The sequence below is a fragment of the Delphinus delphis genome, chromosome 13 (genome assembly GCF_949987515.2).
Source record: "Delphinus delphis chromosome 13, mDelDel1.2, whole genome shotgun sequence".
In the NCBI taxonomy this organism is placed as follows: domain Eukaryota; kingdom Metazoa; phylum Chordata; class Mammalia; order Artiodactyla; family Delphinidae; genus Delphinus; species Delphinus delphis.
Genome location: NC_082695.1, coordinates 21,173,572 through 21,193,822, shown reverse-complemented (window position 1 = coordinate 21,193,822; position 20,251 = coordinate 21,173,572). Strand labels below are relative to the sequence as shown.

The 20,251-nt window shown below is 45.0% G+C and overlaps 1 protein-coding gene across 3 annotated transcripts in view; it reads left to right on the top strand.

The window, feature by feature from the left end:
• The window catches only part of TTC28 (tetratricopeptide repeat domain 28), a 661,711-nt gene that overhangs the window by 559,509 nt on the left and 81,951 nt on the right, over nt 1–20,251 (top strand). For all 3 annotated transcript variants that reach the window (XM_060028281.1, XM_060028280.1, XM_060028282.1), the window contains 5 exons: nt 505–1,028; nt 4,623–4,732; nt 6,441–6,570; nt 8,700–8,918; nt 11,105–11,270. In XM_060028281.1, the coding sequence (XP_059884264.1) occupies nt 505–1,028; nt 4,623–4,732; nt 6,441–6,570; nt 8,700–8,918; nt 11,105–11,270 (1,149 nt within the window). The remainder of the gene's footprint in view (nt 1–504; nt 1,029–4,622; nt 4,733–6,440; nt 6,571–8,699; nt 8,919–11,104; nt 11,271–20,251) is intronic.

Genomic DNA, 20,251 nt, shown 5'->3' with positions numbered 1-20,251 from the left:
GGTGTCTGTGTCTGCAGAATATACGGCCTTTCCAGATAGGCAGGGGATTAGGGCTCCTGGAGTGGAGGAAGGGCAAGGGTCAGACTAAATCATCACCCACAGAGTGCTCTGAGAAGCTAAGGGTGAAAGATTTATAGCCATTGTAAAGTGATTTCAAAAACATAGTCTAAGCAGTAGTGGAAATTGGGAGGCCCAAAGAACCAAACAGTTCACTTGCTATCATTGTGCCTATTAATATATTTTATGTTTCCTCTGGGGTATATATCCCATTGAATCTCAAGCTCTTGGGAAGGTCACTAAGGGATGACTTTTGAATTGCTTTCCAGATTATGAAATTCCCCTGCATCTCACTCTAAGGGCACATGATAGATTTTAGCTAGAAGAGAAGTTAAGAGCTTCTATAGTAAGTGACAGTGACAAATGCTTTTCATTTTCTCAGGGGCTTTAGCATGTCTGCACCTGCACAAAATAATATCATTGCTTTTCTGTCTACATCCCCCACAGGGCAATGGGGAGCTTGCAGCAAGCCCTTGTGTGCTTTGAAAAGAGGCTCGTGGTTGCCCATGAGCTCGGGGAGGCCTTTAATAAAGCCCAGGCCTATGGAGAGCTGGGAAGCCTGCACAGCCAATTAGGGAATTACGAACAAGCCATTTCCTGCCTTGAACGCCAGCTGAACATTGCTAGAGAGATGAAAGACCGAGCTCTGGAAAGTGATGCTGCCTGTGGCCTGGGGGGCGTTTACCAGCAGATGGGGGAATACGATACAGCCCTGCAGTACCACCAGCTGGATCTGCAGATAGCAGAGGAAACCAACAACCCCACGTGCCAGGGACGGGCCTATGGGAACCTGGGCCTGACCTACGAGTCCCTGGGCACCTTTGAGAGGGCCGTGGTCTATCAAGAACAGCACTTGAGCATCGCTGCACAGATGAACGACTTGGTGGCCAAGACGGTGTCTTATAGTAGCCTTGGAAGGACCCATCATGCTTTGCAGAACTATTCCCAGGCAGTCATGTACTTGCAGGAAGGTAAGTGAAAAGGTCTGTCATGGCTTCTCGGTCTACCCTGAGACTGAGCTCACAGTCTGCTCAGAAGGAGGTGTACACGGTGTGAGTGGCCACCTCTGCATGGAGTGAGGATCTCAGAGACCACATCATCAGTTCAACTCCAAAACCATGGTGTCCCCCACTGGGTGTTCCTTAGTAGTACAAAGGCTTTCCACTGTCCAGGATGCATTACCCAGCTTGTCTCGCTCTGCTTGCCAGCTGTCCAAGGAGCTGACACCCTCCTTGCTTTTCAGAGCCCTCTACTGAGTAAAAAACACATTCTACACAAGGTCAAGTTAGATCTAATAGTGTACAAGTTAAGGGCCTGAATCAGAGGAAAAATGCACAGCTGTTCTGGGCCCATTGTCCCTTTAGAAAATAAGCTGTATCAAAGCTGTGTAGAAGTCCATTTCAATGTGGCAGCCGGGGTCTAATCCAGAAGCACCTGTCTGAGGGTCTCTCAAGCCATCAGCCAGGTTTCCTGGTGCTGGTTACCCACCGTGCTGGGCTGGTGCCACGGTAGGCTTATTTCAGGCAGGCCCAGAAAGTGACTGCTTCCCTCCCTCCCCTCTTTTTCACCCCCTCCCCCCACCCCCTCTCCTCTCCGGCAGGCTCCATGCAGTTACCTGCGCACAGTCAGGCCTTGGATGCTTCCTTCCTCACCAAGCAGGAGCCCCACAGCAGTGTGTTTGCCCTCCACCCCTTTGGAACCCTCCTCTGGAAAGCACTTCCTCTCACACGGGCACATGGCATCCTGTCATCCTGGGAGGGAAAAACAGCAGATACGGTGTTCTTGGCTCACTAGTAAAAGGAAATGGTTGCTGATTTCAAGCAAAAACTGTCATTTATAGTTTCCAAAATTTTTTGGCATACATAGTTTATCTAATTGGATTTCATTCTCATAGTAACCATGAGAGTTGTATCTTTTTATTCCCACTGGCAGCTAAGTGACCTGAGGCTCAGAGACTACAGTGGCTTGATCCTGACCATGCGGTCAGTCAGTGGTGGCATGGGGCTCAGCCCAGGTTTCCTGACCTCAGGAACCACACAAGACCTTGTATGCAGTTCTTTCAACCTCCCAAGAACAGAGCAGGGCTGGGGCAGTCATGTCCACGATTACTTCTGATCCCCAGCTGGAAGCTGGGAGAGAGGGAAGCAGCACATGAAGTGGAGAATGGGCCAGGGGCTGATGGTCGCTGTGGTCCTCTGCACAGACCAGGCTTGCTCTGGCCTGCAGGCTGAGAGATTACTGAGAGGCTAGAAGCCACTTCCCAGACATGATTTGGCTCCCACTCAGTGGGAGCTCTGCCTCAATGCATTAAATATGAGAGGTGGCTTTTGGTTTCCTGAAACTAGACTGGTAAAATTCTAACAGACTGGGGGCGATTTTCAATTGAATATGTGAAAACTATTAAATTCAGACCCAGTGTATGACAACCTTTCAACTGTGTTCTTTGGTACTTCCTGAAATGTTATTTTCATGAAGCAGCTGCTTTGCCTGAGATATTGTAACATAATTCTATACTTATGGAAAACTCTATTTTTACTGTTGTAATTTTAAGTCTTGCAGAGATCTAAATTCTTACCGCGCCATCTCCACAGTGTCTTTTTCGTGGATGTGCTCTACCAGAGAGTCTGGTGTACCTCGTGGACCTGACCAGATGCCTCTTCGCATAAGTTGTTTCAGGTGCAGGACACCTGGGAGGCCCTTTCTGAGTGCTCTGAGTTGGGTCTGCAGCCTCTTGAAGTGAGGGGACAGTTCAGTTGGAAACCACTTCGGTACTCTGTCTCCCTCCTGGCTTTCAGACAGGCCTGTGTACTAGCATCCCCCTGCCCACATGCAGTAGAATCTCACAGGCAGGCCTGGTCAGAGCCTTTGGAACAAGCTCTCTACGTGATTTGTATGGTTACCCGTGATAAAAACCACTGGTCTCATCCAGCTTCTTTTCTTTTTGCAACTGAAGAAAGGGAGGCTGGAGCAATTTAGTGACTTACCTGGAGTCATGTAACTAGTTTCTGGCAAACTAGGCTCCAGGAGGGCTGGATAGGTGGGTCAGATTCCTAAGAGGCAGAAGCAGGTAGAAACTGGGGAAGGACAGATACCATGTCTGTCCAGTGGGCTTTTAGCTCTTCATTGTTGAACTTTTGATTATGGGCCAGGGAGTGTCCTACACGCTGGGGATCTAGCAGGGAGCAAAGTCAAGTCCCGCCTTGCACAGAACATACCTTCTGGAGGAGCTGCCTCAATGACTTTGACTTCCAACTCAGAGGCCCAGGCCTAGCAGGGAGAGCTATATTGCTGAATGAATATGGTTAGCTTGTTGAAGGTTAAAACAACTGGTCTCCTCCTGGTTTTCACCCAAGAACCATTTCTTTTATTTCTATTCCTACTCTATGAAGTATTTTAAAATGTGAATAATTTGCAAATACATGTTGTTTTTGTTACCCTGTGACATGATTTAAATTTAAACTGCTGTTTCTAAGTTTTCTGAGTTATGTGCATTTTGAGATGCATGATATTTTATGAGTTTGAACCCGAGTATCACTTTTATTAGCCTCTCAACTGACTCAGTTCCTTTTCGAAAGTCTGAAATTGTGTGGGCCCAGCATGCTCAGAGACAGGCTCCCATGCACCCTGAATTAGATTAGAAAGAAGAAGTCCTTCCTTGGTGTGTGCAGTTGTAGTGTGGGAGCTTTCCTGCTGTCTCTGCACAAGCTAACTCCTATGTACAGAGAGCAGGATAATGAGGGCAAAGTGATGCCGAGAACTGCTTAGTGGCCAATACAATAAATGGTTGCCTTCAGATTTGACTCCCACAAAGCTCTGGAGGTTGCTGATGTCCTGAAATCCAGAAGCTTCCTGTGAGTAAGTGACCCAAACTGCAGGTGCCTATCTGAAGGCCATTAGAATGAGAACAATCTCATTTAAAGCTTTCAACTCATAATAGCTCTTGCTCTGCAACCCCCCTGAGGCACATCAAAGGCTCCGCCTTAAAGGAAAGGCAGATTGGATGCGAAATGCCTCAGCGGCCTCAGTAACAGAAGGCAGGGTCAGGCGGTGTGAGCATTCTGCTTCCAGGAGGACATCTGATGTGTCTCTCGTCAACACTGATTGGATGCTGTGCACATGTGATAGGAAAGAGTAGTAGCTGGGCTTCTGTACTTGACTATGGAACTTTCAAGAAAGACTTTTGCCAGCCAGAGAATTGGGTTAGGTAAACTTATAGGCCAGGAGTTTTCATTTGCAAAGCTAGGGATTTCACAGCTGGGAGGGTTGCCAGTTAGGTTCCATTTGTTTCAGTGTTTCTGCCTGCCCTGCAAACCTGTCTCCTGCTGATAGCCATCACCTGAGCTCTTGCTGGGGCAACTTGGAGTGACCTGGAAAGGTCACTACCAACACAGAATTTGAAAAAAATGCTTACTCTGCCCTGGCTGATTCTGCTTTTGTCCTGCATTTTAACTAGCTGCGTTGCTAACACTCTTCATATACACCTGAGCCAGAGTTATGCTCCAGAACTCCTTGGCAGGATGGAATTGTCTTTTATGTGTCCTCAAAATTTCTCTATCTGAATTCAGGTTTAAGGTTAGCAGAGCAGCTGGGCCGAAGAGAAGATGAAGCCAAAATTCGCCATGGTCTTGGCCTCTCCCTTTGGGCGAGTGGGAACCTGGAGGAAGCCCAACATCAGGTGAGCAGGAGAACCCTGTCCTGAGTGGATTTTGTTTCTAGAAGCATGGAAGACCTTGGGATTACTATCCTGGTAGTGATGACGTTTGCTAGAGGGTGTTGACCTGTGCTCTTGGGTTTGACATACAAGATTTCCAGCCTGTATCAGCCCAGAAGTGTTGAACCATAGTAAAGACTCTTACTCACTTGTATGACAGATTTCTCAATAATTTCTTTGGAATTCTTGTATTATGTGCTATTGTTCCTCATTAAACCTTAATATGAAATTATATACATTTTATGACAGAAGTAAATAATCCAAGAATTCATAATTATTGGACTTACTGTCTTTGTGGGTTTCTAGTTATATCACTAGATGCTTCTCTCCCCTCTTCCTCTCCCTCCCTTCCCTCTCTCTCTCTCTCTCTCTCTCTCTCTCACACACACACACACACACACACACACACACACACAAAGTTCATGCTTCTGCATGCACACAAATAGTTGAAGAGAAACCTGCTCTGTGCCGGCTCTGCAAATTAGAAAGATCCCTGGAATTATGGGTTCCTCTGTCAGGTTGGAGGAATTGTGAGACGGCATCTAAAATCACACTCTCAACTGCTTAGGCAGCGCTTGCTGTGGAGGGTGCTGTGCTAGCAAAGGGGGCCAGGGATTGGTGAGCCCAGGCTCCTGTCGTAGGTGCTCACAGGGAGTGAGGACATGATATGCTTGAACTTGTGCCACAGCATCCTGGGATGTTATGACGTTTTACAATTTAAAGAATTAATTCTCTAGTTTTCTGGTTTCAAAAATTAAAGTTTGTACTGATATAGTGATTTATAGTTTTCAAAGTACTTTCACTGACTGGATTTATTCCTTAATAACCCTGTGAGGTAGAGTGATAACCATCCCTTTACAGAGAAAAAACTGAGGTTCCGAATCTTACCAAAAGTCACCCAGCAAATTAGTGGCAGGGTTGGGAATACATTCCTCTCTCCTAGTCTAAGTCCCTTAGCCTTAGAATTCTATTCTTTAAATTTGCATGAATTAAAAATTTGATACTGTTTCCACATATAAATATCAGAGAAAGGCCTTGTCCCATTGACCTTGTGGTCCCCTTAGAGCAGCAGGACAGTGTCTCCTTAGGAGTGTCGTGTGTCTGGTCCCAGGGTGTGCCTGTGAGTGGATGTGGCTCCCTGGAGCACTGCTGTGCAGAGCAGCATCTGGTTCAGCTGAACTGCCTGCAAGAAGCCTTCCTCCTGAGAGCGCGGCTGCCGTCAGGGTTTCCCCCCAGCCTCAGGCGTCTCCTGCCTGGCTCCCCCTCACCTGCTCCAGTTCCAGCCCTTCTGTACTGTGAGGCGTTGGGGTGGTGAATTACTTGATGACAAGAGGAGAGGCTTTTCGTTTGTTTTAATCAAAATCAGCACTTGATCGCGTTCATAGCTGATTTTTTTCCACAAGTTTCAGACTATGAGTCTATAACCCCTGTCTTTTAGATCCCCTTGTCTGTCAAAAATTGATTACACAAACTATAATTTACTGAGTAGGATCTAATTGATGCCTTTTCAGGTCCACAAAGACCTACCTGGAAAAAAAGATTCATCCTTTCAAATCTCTTAAAACAATTTTTCTGTTGTGTACCAAGATGTGAGCAAAAATTGTCCCTAGTCGGTGAACAGCTAGACAGTGGTTTCTGGAAAACAGATAACGTTCTTTTCCCCTCCTTGCAGCTCTATAGAGCATCAGCCTTGTTTGAAACGATCCGACACGAAGTGCAGCTGAGCACGGACTACAAGCTCTCCCTCTTTGACCTGCAGACATCCTCCTACCAGGCCTTGCAGCGAGTGCTCGTCAGCCTCGGTGAGAGCAGCGGGGGTTCCCACCTTGTGTGCATGCACCCCTGTGTCTGAGTCGTTTCGTGAGTGCTGTGATGAAATATGATTTGTTGTCACAGCAGACTGAAGCCACAACCACAGCGCAGCCATTGAACATTCGTTCGTTCAAGCAATGAATATTTGTGTGTGCCTAGTGCCAGTCAAGAAGTCCCAGTTCCTGACCTCTAGAAGCTCTTAGCCTATCAGGAGACAGAAGTCGGGAGCCCAGGAGGGTGTGATTGGCACTAGAGTAAAAGGGACTCGGGTGCTGTGGGAACGAAGTGGCTTGGCAGACAGACCCAGGAGCCAGAGAAGGTGTCCTGGAGACAGGGATGCTTGAAGCAGGTGCTCCCACCAGGTTCCCTCTGCCCATTAGTACCTGGGGGCAGGTACCTGAGAAGACACTGGTCTCTTCCTGTTTTACTGCCACACATCTTTTAATGTTGCTGTCTAATAAATGTTTGTACTGTCTGCCCCCAAGGCTGTGACATAGTCAGTGACAACGCTCCCAGGCCTGTGGGCTGCATTGCACTGGGACAGTATCCACCTCCCCTTACCCGGGCCTTAACTGTTTCAGCCACCCTATTCCAGCAACCCCGTCCTCTCCCTCTCCTCAGGGCTGTCCATCTCTGCAGACCATTTTCCCCAACCCAGAACTTGGGTTAAGGAGGTATTCATTGGAATTAACAATGTCTTTGAAGTTGGATGTTGAGGCCTTATCAATAACCTGTCCTTTGCTTTATGGGTATGAATACTCAAATTTCCCCTTGAAAAATGTATCTATTAACTGTGCTCATTGCCTGCGATTACAGTTTATTATCTACTATAATCACAGTGTTAAGTCTGTCTAGCACTTTGGGGCCAATTTTCCAATGTGTACAGAAATCGTCCCTGTTGTTCCAGTTAATAACTTAATAGGGTAAAAGAAGACATTTGCATACACACATAAAAATCCCCGCTTTCTACTGATACTCAGACTGTAGGAAGCAGGGCATCCTTGAAGGGCTTTGGGGCTGCAGCATCTGGTCTCCTGCCTCTGCCTGCCCTCTCTTTGGACCTTAGTTCTAGCAACTCTTCCATTTGTATATTTATGATGTAAGCAGATCCTTTGCATTGTGTTCCTTCTAATAATCCTAACTTGAAAGGATGTTGCTTTATCTTTTGTGCTCTCATATTTGAGCATTAGTTTTTAAACTAGATTACAGACTAGTTTCTTAGATGAAGTGGGATTAGAGGTTGGATCCGAAGACTGAGGAAAAGCTTGAAAGAGAGAAGCAGTTTCATAGGATTAGAGACCTCAGAGGTTTGAACCCTTTGCCCATGGGAATGAGAAGAGACGAGAAGCAAGTGTGTGGGAGCCCAGAATGGAATGAGGTATCAGCTCTAGTGATTATAATGTCACTTGTTATATATACTGTGCTTTGAATAATGCCTACCACCCACCTCCACATATAGGGCCTCGTTTAGTCTTTGAGATAGGCAAGACAGCTATTGGGATTCCTTGTTTTCAGTAAACAGGGGAAAGGCACACTGAGCAGATGGACCAGCATGTGTGAGGGCACAGAGGTATAATTTGGTGGAAAATGTGGAAACAGGGCTGGGCAATGTGATGCACAGAGGGGCTGCATTGAGGAGAAATAGAAAGGTGGTCAAGAGCCATGTCCTAGAGGGCTCATCTGCCAAGGCCAAATCAGAATCCAAGCTGAGCAAGGAAGTGAGAGGGTGACCAGAGCGCAGAACATCAGGTCCAAAGAGCCAAGTGAATGGGGTCAGAAGCCAGGAGGCCGGGGAGTAACTCAGGATGTGGGGGGAGAGTGGGCAGGGCTGAGGATGGCTGCTCTGAACAGTCAGCTTTCCTGTGGTGTGGCTGCCAGACAGGGAAGCCTGGTGGCTTACGGTGGGGTGGAATCTGAAAATGTGGGGTTTGAGTAGAGTGGTCACTGCACCTGTCATCTGAGGCAGGGGGTTGAATTTGAAACAGTCTCATTGAGAGTCTGCCACACGTTGGCGTGGAGAGGCAGTGGGGTTTCTGCCTGCCCGGGGTCTCTGTACCTGATAACCCTCTCTGATAATCATACTCCCCGTGGACTCCCAGCCTATCCCTTTGTCTTCTAGGCCATCATGATGAAGCCCTGGCCGTGGCAGAAAGAGGACGGACAAGGGCGTTTGCAGATCTCCTGGTAGAACGGCAGACAGGACAGCAGGACTCCGACCCCTACTCCCCAGTCACTATTGATCAGATCTTAGAGATGGTTAATGGCCAGAGGGGACTAGTGCTTTACTATTCCCTGGCTGCAGGCTACCTGTACAGCTGGCTGCTTGCTCCTGGGGCAGGTAAGATCTCTTTCTGTGGGAACAGGGCAATTAAGACACTAGGTTGTGAAAGTCTAGTGAATAGAGGTGGGAGAGGTGCATTACCATAGATCAGATCAAGGAGCTAATGTCGGCTTTCAGCAAATCTGCCACGGTGGTAGTCCGTGGTGGGGCATTCAATTAATAAGACAGCCCAGCTTTCTCATTCCCCCAAGAAATCACGGCTCCTTGCTGGTGAATGTGGAAGCATTTATCAAGGACGACTAAGAGCAGGAGGATTAATTTCACCAGCAGCCCTATTTTTAGGCAGCTGTTGTTCATTAGCTAATAAAGTAATAAGTCCGAATGAGTTCTTTCTAGATATGATTTAATAATTGTGACCCTTTGTCATGGTACAGTTAAAGAGACTAAAATGATAATGGCAACTCTGTCACAGTATATAAATGAAGTCTCATGCTTGAAATTTCTGAGTTTAGCAAAACCCATTTTTAACCAGTTCATTTGTAAATCTATTTCAGAAGTAAAAATCCCCTTTGATTAAATCAGGATTAAATGTTCAGGCTTTAACAGTTTCACTAAATACAGAACCACTAATTAGCTGTTAGGGCCATATTTTTTGCATAACAAAATGCTGATGGTTTTACCATGCTGGAGACATACCAGATCCAATTAGAGTTTATTGACTGGGGAAGTGGATCTTGTAATTGGGAATCTTGAAGAATGGGCTTCTTGAATATCTGTAAGCCAATTTCAAAAAGTTCAACTGCCAAGGAGAACTGACAAGATTTTCTTGATTACGTTTCTGTCCCTTTGATTTAAAAAGAAAATGATGGCTGGATGACAGATCTGAGATGCTTCCTGGGTTCTGATTACATTCTGAGAATGCCTGTATGTTCTATGCTTCAGCCTCACTTCTTTTTTTTTTTTTCGCGGTACGTGGGCCTCTCACTGCTGTGGCCTCTCCCGTTGCGGAGCACAGGCTCCGGACGCACAGGCTCAGTGGCCATGGCTCACGGGCCCAGCCGCTCTGCGGCATGTGGGATCCTCCCAGACCGGGGCACGAACCCGTGTCCCCTGCATCAGCAGGCGGACTCTCAACCACTGTGCCACCAGGGAAGCCCCAGCCTCACTTTTTATAATTTTACCCTTAATTCCATGTTTTTTATGGGCTTTCCATAAAGAACATTCTTGCCTCTGACCTTTTTATGCTAAAGGTTTTAAGTTGTGGTGTTCACGATGACTTGGTGAGCGTCGTGCACCGTGGGATGAGTCCCCGTGTATCCCAGCCCCCGGAGGGCCCTGATGCTCAGGAGGACACAGCTGATGATGGAGGCATTGAGCTCTTTCTCTTGGTGGTTGTTATGTTTTGGGAACATGATTTGACAGGTGGTATATCCAAATCCCTGTAACAATGAGCCATGTATAGTGAGGTTTCTATTGTTTCTCTTTCCATTTCTCTTTGCTCTTAATGAGACTCTGAAGCTTTCACCAGGGCTTTAATCCAATCAGAGAGGACGAGCATTTTCCAGGGCTGACATACCTCATCACCATTTGAGAATATGTCCTGTGTTTATTGCTAGAAAACCACTACGGATTGCCTCAGTTTCATACAGCTATCATTTTTTGCTCCTTTAATCCATTAATGACCATTGACCAGTTGGTCTTATTTAAAGGTGGTTTAAAATTTTTTTATCTGGCCTTTACACTACATATTTATTTTGATTTGCTTTTGTGAAACGAAAGGTCTTTGAGTAACACAGTTTCCTTTTGGCTAGCTATATTTTTTGTCAGGAGTTCAGTTTCTGAGGAGAATGCACCATGGCATGCTCGTGCACTATTCCTGAAAGGAAACTTTCCCTGTTTGGTGCTTCTGAGAAGCATCTATTTTGAAATACGTGAACTGATGTGAACTAATCATCATTCCAGGAGCTTCTGAATATATGTCGTCAAAATCAAAAGCCCTGTCTTGAATTCCCTGTTTTCAAGCACCAAACCTTCTGGTGAAAGCTGTAAAAAGCGTAGTGACCAGGCTTCTGAAAGCCCTCTTGACACCTTGGATTTCAGGATTTCTTCACATGGTTTGGAGGACAGCATGCTTGTCAAAGAGGTCACCTAGCATCGACCTTGCTGCCCACTGTCCTCCGCCTTCCCTTCCCCAACCCCAATCATGTATAACGTTGGCTGTGCCTGTGCCTGTCTTGTTTCAGGGATTCTGAAGTTTCACGAACACTACCTGGGAGACAACACGGTGGAAAACTCCAGTGACTTCCAGGCTGGCAGCAGCACAGCCCTTCCAACAGCCACCAGCTCGGCCCTAGAGCAGCACATCGCCAGCGTCCGGGAGGCCCTGGGTGTGGAATCTTACTACTCAAGGCAAGTAGTGCGGTGCTTCCAATCCCACCTTCAGATATAATCTCAGGGGTTTTCGTTTGTTTTCTCTTTTGTAAACGTCCTACTTGAGCTAATGGAAGAAATCTTCTAGAATTCACACATTGTGCTCAGTCTATTCACAGTTGCTGCAGCAGAAACAAATACATGTCTCTGGAGTGCAAACCCCTCAGCAGGATGTCTGTATTATTTTTGGTAATTTCCTTTCAGACAAGGAAGGGCCTTATCAGACATGCCCATTTTCTAAGATGGGTTTGTAGAATGTTTAAACATAAACATGACTTCGAATTTAACATATTAGCTAATTAAAACTGAGATGCTTTTTTGGTTATAAACAGATTCATGATGAGTTTGTTTCTACTATAGCTGAACGCCTGTTTGAGAATGTATTACCAGTGACAGGATCTGTGCGTTGAGGGGCTGAGGTGAAGGAAGTTGAACTCCCAATATCGAGGATGGGGAGGAAAATTGCTTTTTTGCAAATATTTTAAAAGTTATATACTCATGGAAATGTCTTATCGTGATTGGCTATTTTATATATAGAAAATAATTTACACAAGGACCCTGCTTCTGGGAAAATGGAAAGAAGAGAGTCCCTTAGAGCTGGGTCATAGCCAGATTTCCCAGGCATCTCAGTCCCCCATCCTGTGATTAACAAATGTTGAGAAGATCCGTGTCAGAAAATCTGCTGTGTGAACTGGTGTCAGGTCCCAAGGACATCTGCTTTTCTCTTGAATGATTTCTTTTGTAATCATGAAAATCCTAAGATATCGCTGTGATTTCTTTAGAGATGCTTAACTCAGACTCCCCGAGTGTGTGGTAGTCATTGCCAGCAGCTGGATTGATCTTTGGGTGTTTATGAAGTCTAAGATAAGCTCTTAGATGAAAAGTAACCATTCGATAATGGAATGTCAAGGCAGGAAGGGGCTCTGGTGGTCATCTAGGCCAGCTCCTTATTCGGCACCGAAATGGGACTTGCCGACAGTGAGTGTCAGAGCTGGGATCAAAACAATCTAGATCTCACCCAGACTCCCGGGCCGGTGCTTGTTCTGCTTTTAATTATCAAAATTAATATCATACTTGAGACAATAGCCAAAGCATGTAAGAATGTCATCTCTAGCTTCTGTTTTTATGAAGCATGAACAGGCGTCAGCCACATGCACACAATGTTGTCCTATTTCTCCCACGGCTGCCGTGCGTCCTGGAGCATCCCTATCCTTAACACTGGGTAATGGTGTGGTGTTCACAGGGGCTTCACAGTGTGGGAACCCCACGAACTTGGAAAGTAAGGCTACTTACTGAGATTTAATTTAATTATAAATGACCATAAAATAGGTTAGGCCAGGGGTACACAGAACTGCTTCAGCAGACAGAAAGGCGCTTAGGCTAGGCTGACTAATCTGTAACCTGATCAAAGGTATTGCATATCCAAAGCGAGTGTTAGAGGGGAGGGGATGGCCAGCAGTAGAAACACAAAAAAAGGGAGCAAAAGCAGGGCAGACTGTAGCAGTGCCCATTTCTGACACTGTGAAAAGGGGGAGAGAATCTTGGCTAAGGGACTCCAAGTCCCATTGGAAGGCTGTTCTTGTGGTGGACTTTGCTGTCATTATGCTCTCATCCTTCCTGCCTTCCCTTCCTTCTACAAATATTTGAGTGTCTGCTATATGCTGTGTCTACTAGAGATGGGGGAAAGAGTGATGAATGAGGCAGGAATAGCTCCTGCTCTCAGGGAACTGAAAGAAAGTAGACACAGAGCATATACAGTCTTGTAATGAAAATCATTGTAAGTATTTAAATGAAAATGCAGGGCGTAGTGAAAATGTATAAGCAGGGGTGGGGAAACCTATACTGGAAGTTGGGGAGGCTTCCTTGAGGAGGGGGTTTTTGAGCTGAGCTCAGAAGGATGATGAGAAATAAAGTAAATGACGGCCACCCCAGGCAGGATGTGCAAGGTCTGCAGGAGGAGACCTCTCAGGCTATCCCCGTCCCTTCCCTTGTTCAGGCCTCTGCTTTCTGGTTATCATTTGGTTTCTCATGACATATACTTGCAGATATAAAATGTACCTAACAAACTGGCATTCTGGTTTGTACCACTCTATGACCTTGGTTAATGAAAATGAGCTCCCAAGAGGCAAAGCCTCTTTGAGCACATTAACAACAGCAGGTTTTCAAGCTTGTAAGGCCACAGTCCAGAGCTTGAACTGAGATGAAATTGTGAAGGGACCCGGGTGTGCGATGCCTGCCATCTGAAACCCTGCCCGTGTAGAGGTGCGCTTCTCTCTTACTGCAGCGTGGTGGCCACAGCCAGGGCATTGCAGTCCACACAAACCACTGAGAGGGCTCAGTCTGTGTGAAAATACAGATTTCTCTTGATCCCAATTTTCATGTACCTAGGTTAAAATTCATCATGAGAAGGAAGGGGGTTACCCTTTGACTCTTCCCAGCACCCCTCCTGTTGGACACCATGGTTTAACTCCAAACCATGGTGCCTCAGCAGTTCTTTTTTTTTTTTTTTTGTGGTATGCGGGCCTCTCACTGTCGCAGCCTCCCCCATTGCGGAGCACAGGCTCCGGACGCACAGGCTCAACGACCATGGCTCACGGGCCCAGCCGCTCCGCGGCATGTGGGATCTTCCCGGACCGGGGCACGAACCCGTGTCCCCTGCATCGGCAGGCGGACTCTCAACCACTGGGCCATCAGGGAAGCCCTCAGCAGTTCTTTTATATGATACTGGAGGTTGACTAAGTTTGCTTCCTGGTGCCTTCTGAATTAAAAAAATGACTTTTGGGTTATAGTTCAGCTCTTCTTCAATGGCAGGGAGAGAGGAAGCACTGTAACTTGCTTCTGTTTTATCTTTTCCCTTAATCTTTTCCCCTCTACCTTGTACAGAAAGCTCACAAGTTGGGATGAGTCCTCAGAGGTCTCTAGGATGTTGAGTGGCTTGACGCTCAGGATGAATTTGGAGGGCTGCCCTCAGTAGCTTCGATCCCCAGTTTGAAAGGCAGAAGTGAGGTCTTTTCTGTTGCTTTGGACTAGTCTTATTAGAAATTGGTTCATCTTTTGTGAACTTAAACTCAAGTTCTTGATTATGATATTAAAACTGAATACTTTAGTGGCATGGTTTGAATTCACTAAAGTGGAGTTTTTTGTGAGACTGGCTTCTGCCTCAGTTTCAAGAAAACATTTCAATGACAGCTAAATTATTTTTCATCTATAAAATTAGTAAATATTTTTAAAGTGTGGATGCAGTGAACAGTCTCATACTCTAGGGATATAAATTGGTTTAGCCTTTCTAAAAATAATTTGCCAATAGTATGAGAAATCTTAAAAATGGGCCTTTCGACCCCAAAATTCTCATTTTAGAAATGGAGTAAAGATGTATACATAGGAATATTTATAATAGTTCTATATATTATAGAAGAAAACAACTGAAATATCCATAATTATTGAATGTTAAATTATTTTATATCAATATAATATTATTTATATCAATATGATATTATGTTGCAATTAAAAACATGTTTACAGAGAATTTTTAAGCACATAGTCAAATATTTGTGACAAAATAGTAAGTGAAAAAATAAGATTAGAATTATTGTATATAGTATAATTCAAATTTTGTAATATATACAAAATACTGATATGAAAAGTAAGAAAAAGTCCTTGGAAGGAAATAGCCCATAGTGTTAGGGGCAATTACAGGTGGATGATGGAATTATAGATGCTTGGTATTTTATTCTTTGTACTTTTCCTTATTTTCAGTTTTTTAACAATGAACATGTATTATTTTTAAAGTCAAAAATAAATAGCCATGTATAAACAACTCTGCAGTTCAAAGAGAAAAAAAGAAGCCTTTCTGTAATTTCAATTTACAGAGAATAAAATCCATGTTTTGGAGCCTGACACCACAATCTAGTTGCAGGAGGGCAATCTGGGTTTCTTTTCTGTTCTTGCCTCTTCGTGAGCGCCATGCTCCAGCTGCCACACCTTCCTCTCTGTTCTCTAAATGTACCCTGTGACTCCCCCCTCCACTCTAGCTCAGGCATGTTTAACCTCTGGATCTGTAACTGTAGCTGCCCACTAACCAAAGCTGTCTCGGTATTTTCCAGGTATCTCTAGTCTAATATATCTAAAGGCCAACTATTTCTCCCCCAAATCAGTCACTCTAATGCACCACATTAGCAGATCTTGAGTTCTCCTTAGACAGTTTGGACCATGTGTCTTTCTCAAATGCAAACCTCCTGCCCCTGGCTGTGGGGTGACACCACCCTCCATGGCCATACAGCATCTGGCCCCTTCGAAACTCTCCAGCCTGTTTCTAGGGGTTTTTGGGTCAAAGTTCTCCCTGAACCACTGCTGCTACCTCCCCTCTGCCCTTTCTGCTCCCTCTCACGGCCTTCCAGTCCCCTTCAGTCAGAGTGACCTTTCATAGATGTATTGGGACTGTGTTTCCTTTTTTTCCCACCCATCCCAGAGCTCCCCCATCACACTTTATCCCTTCAAAGGTTCTGATGGTCTTCAGACTCCAGCTCACATTCCTCACACTGGCCTGTAAGCCCATGTGATCTGGCTTCTGTCTGTCCCTTGAATGACACCTCTAGTTCTTCAGTTTGGCATCTCCCTGTGGCTGCCCCAGCCTCCATTCACTGCCTAGGGTAAATCAAGGGCTTTCCCATCTTAAAGTTTTGCACATGCCCTTCCTTCTCTCTGTAAAGTTCTGTCCACGGCTCTTGGTATGACTGGTTCCTTCTCAACCTTCAAGTTCCTACTTAAATGATAGCTCCTCAAAAAGGACTTTCAGAAGCTTCACTGTCAGGTTTATTCACCTCTTCATACCCAGGCCCTCAGGCAGTCCTGCAACATAGTAGATGTTTATTAAAAGTTTGTGTGAACAGCCAACTGATTCTGTGAATGAAATACTTCTCCCTTCTCCCAGAACTGTCCTTCTACTTTTCCTGTAGACAGTCTAATCTCCCTTTAGATCCCTGTTCAAATCTCACACTGTTTCTATCAGGACCACCCAATCCCTGTAAGTCTAAATCAGTCTTTGCTGTTCTCTGTGGTCGCTACCAATAGCAATTATTTCATTCTTCCTTGTTTCATAATCACCTGATTTGTGTGTCTTCCCAAGCAGATGGTGATGCCATGGAGAGCAGGTGCAGTGTCCTTCTCTCTGAATTCTCACTGTCTTAACACAGTGCCTGGCCCACAGTGAGACATCAGTGAATTTGAAATTTAGTCACCAGAAGGTGTGCTGTGAGCAGACTCTGTGCTTATGCTGGGCTGGCTCACTGATTCTCTTTTTCTTGTGGATGTAAAGTACACAGTGTGCCCCTAGAAATTGAGTCTTGGTGCCTGAGGGAACACCTTCATTCAATTACCCACAGTCTGGCCATATCCTTGTTATTCTGCAGACCATTTTTGCTGTCCTTAACGGCATCTTGCTGCTAAAAGGAAGTACAGTGCTACAAAGGAGTTTCTGAAAATGGATTTAAAATAAAAGAACTGCTTTTATTAAGTGTTTAATAAGAACCTCCAGTCCCTTCTTCCCTGATCAAAAGAAGCATAGATTGAAACCACCGTATAGAATACGAAACTCCCATAAGAGAGATGTTATGAATTTCAGAGCACATCTTCAACTTTTAATTCTGATATTTAGCCAGAGTCTTGCTGCTTCCTGGGCACCTGGGATGGCGCAGTGGCACTTTGGGGAAGCTAAGCTGACTGGTTAGAACACTAGCAGGGCCGTGTTCAGTGGTAGGTCTGGTCTGAAAGGTGTGCTTCCTCGGGGGTTCTAAATAAATTGCAATTGTAGACTGCCCTGATAATAGGGTAAATATTCCTTCATTGTAAATGAATATGAAACCTTGATAAACTACAGCTGTTAACGATTTTTTTCTTTTGGTGCTTTTCTATATTGCTAAATTTTGTACAGTGAAAGTTATTTTTATAATCAAATGTATTTTCTTATTTCAAAACACATATTAATTTAGATTGCACCAATTCATAAATGCTGATGACTCCAGTTGGTTCTAGCCTGATAACACAGGGCAACTGTTAACAAGTCTGACAATCCCAAGTGTTGGAGGAGATGTGGGTCCACAGGGTATATTATATGTGGCTGGGAAGAAAGTAGATCGGCATGATGCATTGGAAGATGGTTTGGCATCACCTTCTGAGCTGCGTATTTGCATACCCTTTGACCCAGGTACACACCTTAGGTGTAATATCCAAGAGAGGATCTTGTACGTGAGCAAGAATTTTCAGAGCTTCACTGTAAACAATAGCAAAGTCCTGGAAACCCCCACATGCCATCAGTGAGAGAATGGATGAGCAGTTAGTCCCCAAATGGAATATTAGGCAGCAGACAAAAGAGATGAGTCATAGTGAACCCCAAAATGTGCCTAAATCTTAGAAGTATAATGTTAAGTGAAAAAGTAGGTCCCAAAATACTACCTATAGGATGACATCCTTTTGATAGAGTTAAATCAAATAAAAAAATACTTTTAGGAATATAGCTAGATGCAATAAAACTTGTGTGGAAAGGACAGGTAGGGAATGATGGCCATGGGATTTGGGATGGCAGTAGCCTTAGTCTGGGAAGGGGAGGATGGGTTCTGGGGGAGGCAACAAATGGTTAGATGTCAGTTATTCTCTGTTTTTTGTTTTGGCTGGTGGGTTTGTGAGTACTTATTACATTATTAAAAATTACTCAATAAATACATGAAAACAGGCTGTTCATTGATCAATGATGAACCAAAGATTATGATTAATTCAGTTCCAAAGAGATTTCCCACCCTCCATCTCCACTAAAAGAGGAAAAAAAAAGACTGTTTTTTTTTAAACAAATGAATTGCAAAAGCAAGATTGCAACTAGGACACATTTAGTGGATATAAATGGATACTTGATAAACTGACTTAAATTATTTGTATCTGTTCTTTTAAGCAAGTACCCAAGCACTGGTCATTGCTACATCGTTGGTTTATTTTAAATTACAGTGCGCCTTTGAAAGTTTAAAACTATATTTACGGGACTTCCCTGGTGGCGCAGTGGTTAAGAATCCGCCTGCCAGTGCAGGGGACACAGGTTTGAGCCCTGGTCCGGGAAAATCCCACATGCCGTGGAGCAACTAAGTCTGTGCGCCACAACTACTGAGCCTGCGCTTTAGAGCCTGTGAACCAGAACTACTGAAGCCTGCACGTGCTAGAGCCCGTGCTCCGCAACAAGAGAAGCCACTACAATGAGAAGAAGCCTGTGCACCGCAACAAAGAGTAGCCCCTGCTCGCCGCAACTAGAGAAAGCTCATGTGCAGCAACGAAGACCCAATGCAGCAAAAATAAATTCATTAAAAAAAACCCCACTATATTTACAATATTTTCTAATTCTGGCAAATTGCTAATCAAGGCTGACCTCCCAATTAATCCAAACTAGTAAGGTTTTATTTTACAAATCAAATATTTTTACCCCAAATTTTTTTTCAGAATTCTGTGGAATAAAAGTGGATATAATATTTTGGGGCATTTATTTTGTCCTTCAAAACAAAGAGTTTCCAATTGCATTCTAAATTAGGGTAGTGCCATTTTGAAAATATATTATGAGCATGTAGTCAGTCTGCCAGAGCTGGTCCTGAGCCTGGAAATATATGCATGAATAATGGCAGGAATTCTTGGCCTTACAGTAGCTCACAGTGTGGAACATGCAACAGATGTGTAAATTATCAATCCACCATGTGCGAAATGCTATGATAAAGGTCTAAAAAAGTAGGCCATGCCTTGATCTGCCTACTTGGGGGCAAGGCAGTAGTTCAAGAGGTTTCCTGGGAGGTGACATTTGAGCTGGGCCCTGAAGAGTGAGAGGAGCCATCACAGGCAGAGGCAGTTCCTCACCCAGCAAGGGCACGGAGGAAGGAAAGGGCCAAGGCGTTCAGGTGATGAGTGGTTGTTGCAAGAGGAGGGCTCCCATCATTTGCTGCAGGAATTGTAGTCTCTACGTCACAGCTGCTCAGCTGCTCAGCTGCTGCCTCCAGAGGCCCACCTTTTTCTTGTAAGATACCAAGTCTGGCTCCCTTTCTGATAGGGTGGGTTTGCCTGGCTGAATCTCTTATGTCCTGTCTTCTTGTGACACGGCTCAGTTCCAAAGGGCAGGCCTTATTTCTGAGGTGACTCGCTCAGGCTCAGCTGTATCTGTTTGAGGGGAAAAAAAAGATGATGCCAGGTTAGGGATTAGAGCACTTGAAGAGACACAGCTGCAGAAATGAGTGGAATGCTCTGTAGACTCTGGTCTTATGCCCCTGATTCCTGAATTTGGATTCCTTCCAAAGAGCTGAGTACAAAATGAGTACAGAAGGCTCTGGTAAGCTTCTTAGTGTAATTCAGCAGCTTAGCGAGAAGGATAAGTGTAGCTGGTCTTTCTGTATGACCTCTGAAATAGCCTAAGTTGAATCCCCTTTTGTATTTCTCATGCACTTTTTAAAAGCAGAGTTCTTGAAATTGCTAGATATGAGTTTTCCCATTATTCATGGGAGGGATAATCTGGTGAATGGTAGAATCAGCCTAAAGACAAAAAGCAGACAGTGGTGATACAGGGAAAACCGTTTGTGCCTGTCATTGAGCAAGTGTGGGGCCCCCGGGCCTGGAACTGTGAATGGCTTGGGCTTCCCTGGGCCAGGGGCTGACACTTCGGCAACCTGGGCCACAGGGCAGGGGCCCCTCTGGTGGGTGTCATGGAGCCCTGGCAAGGGCACTATTGGACACCAGACACTTTTATGTCTTGCCCCAGATCCTTTGTTCATGGTCCCAAAGCTTGGAACAACATTTCTGTTGGAACAAGGGCTGGGGGAGAAGGGGTGGGGTGAATCCACTGACCAATCCAGTCACTGCTTCCCCTCAGGTCCACATCAACCTTGGCTGGCTGTGCCGTAACCAATTTTATAAAAATTCTTTGAACTAATCAAATCTCAATATCT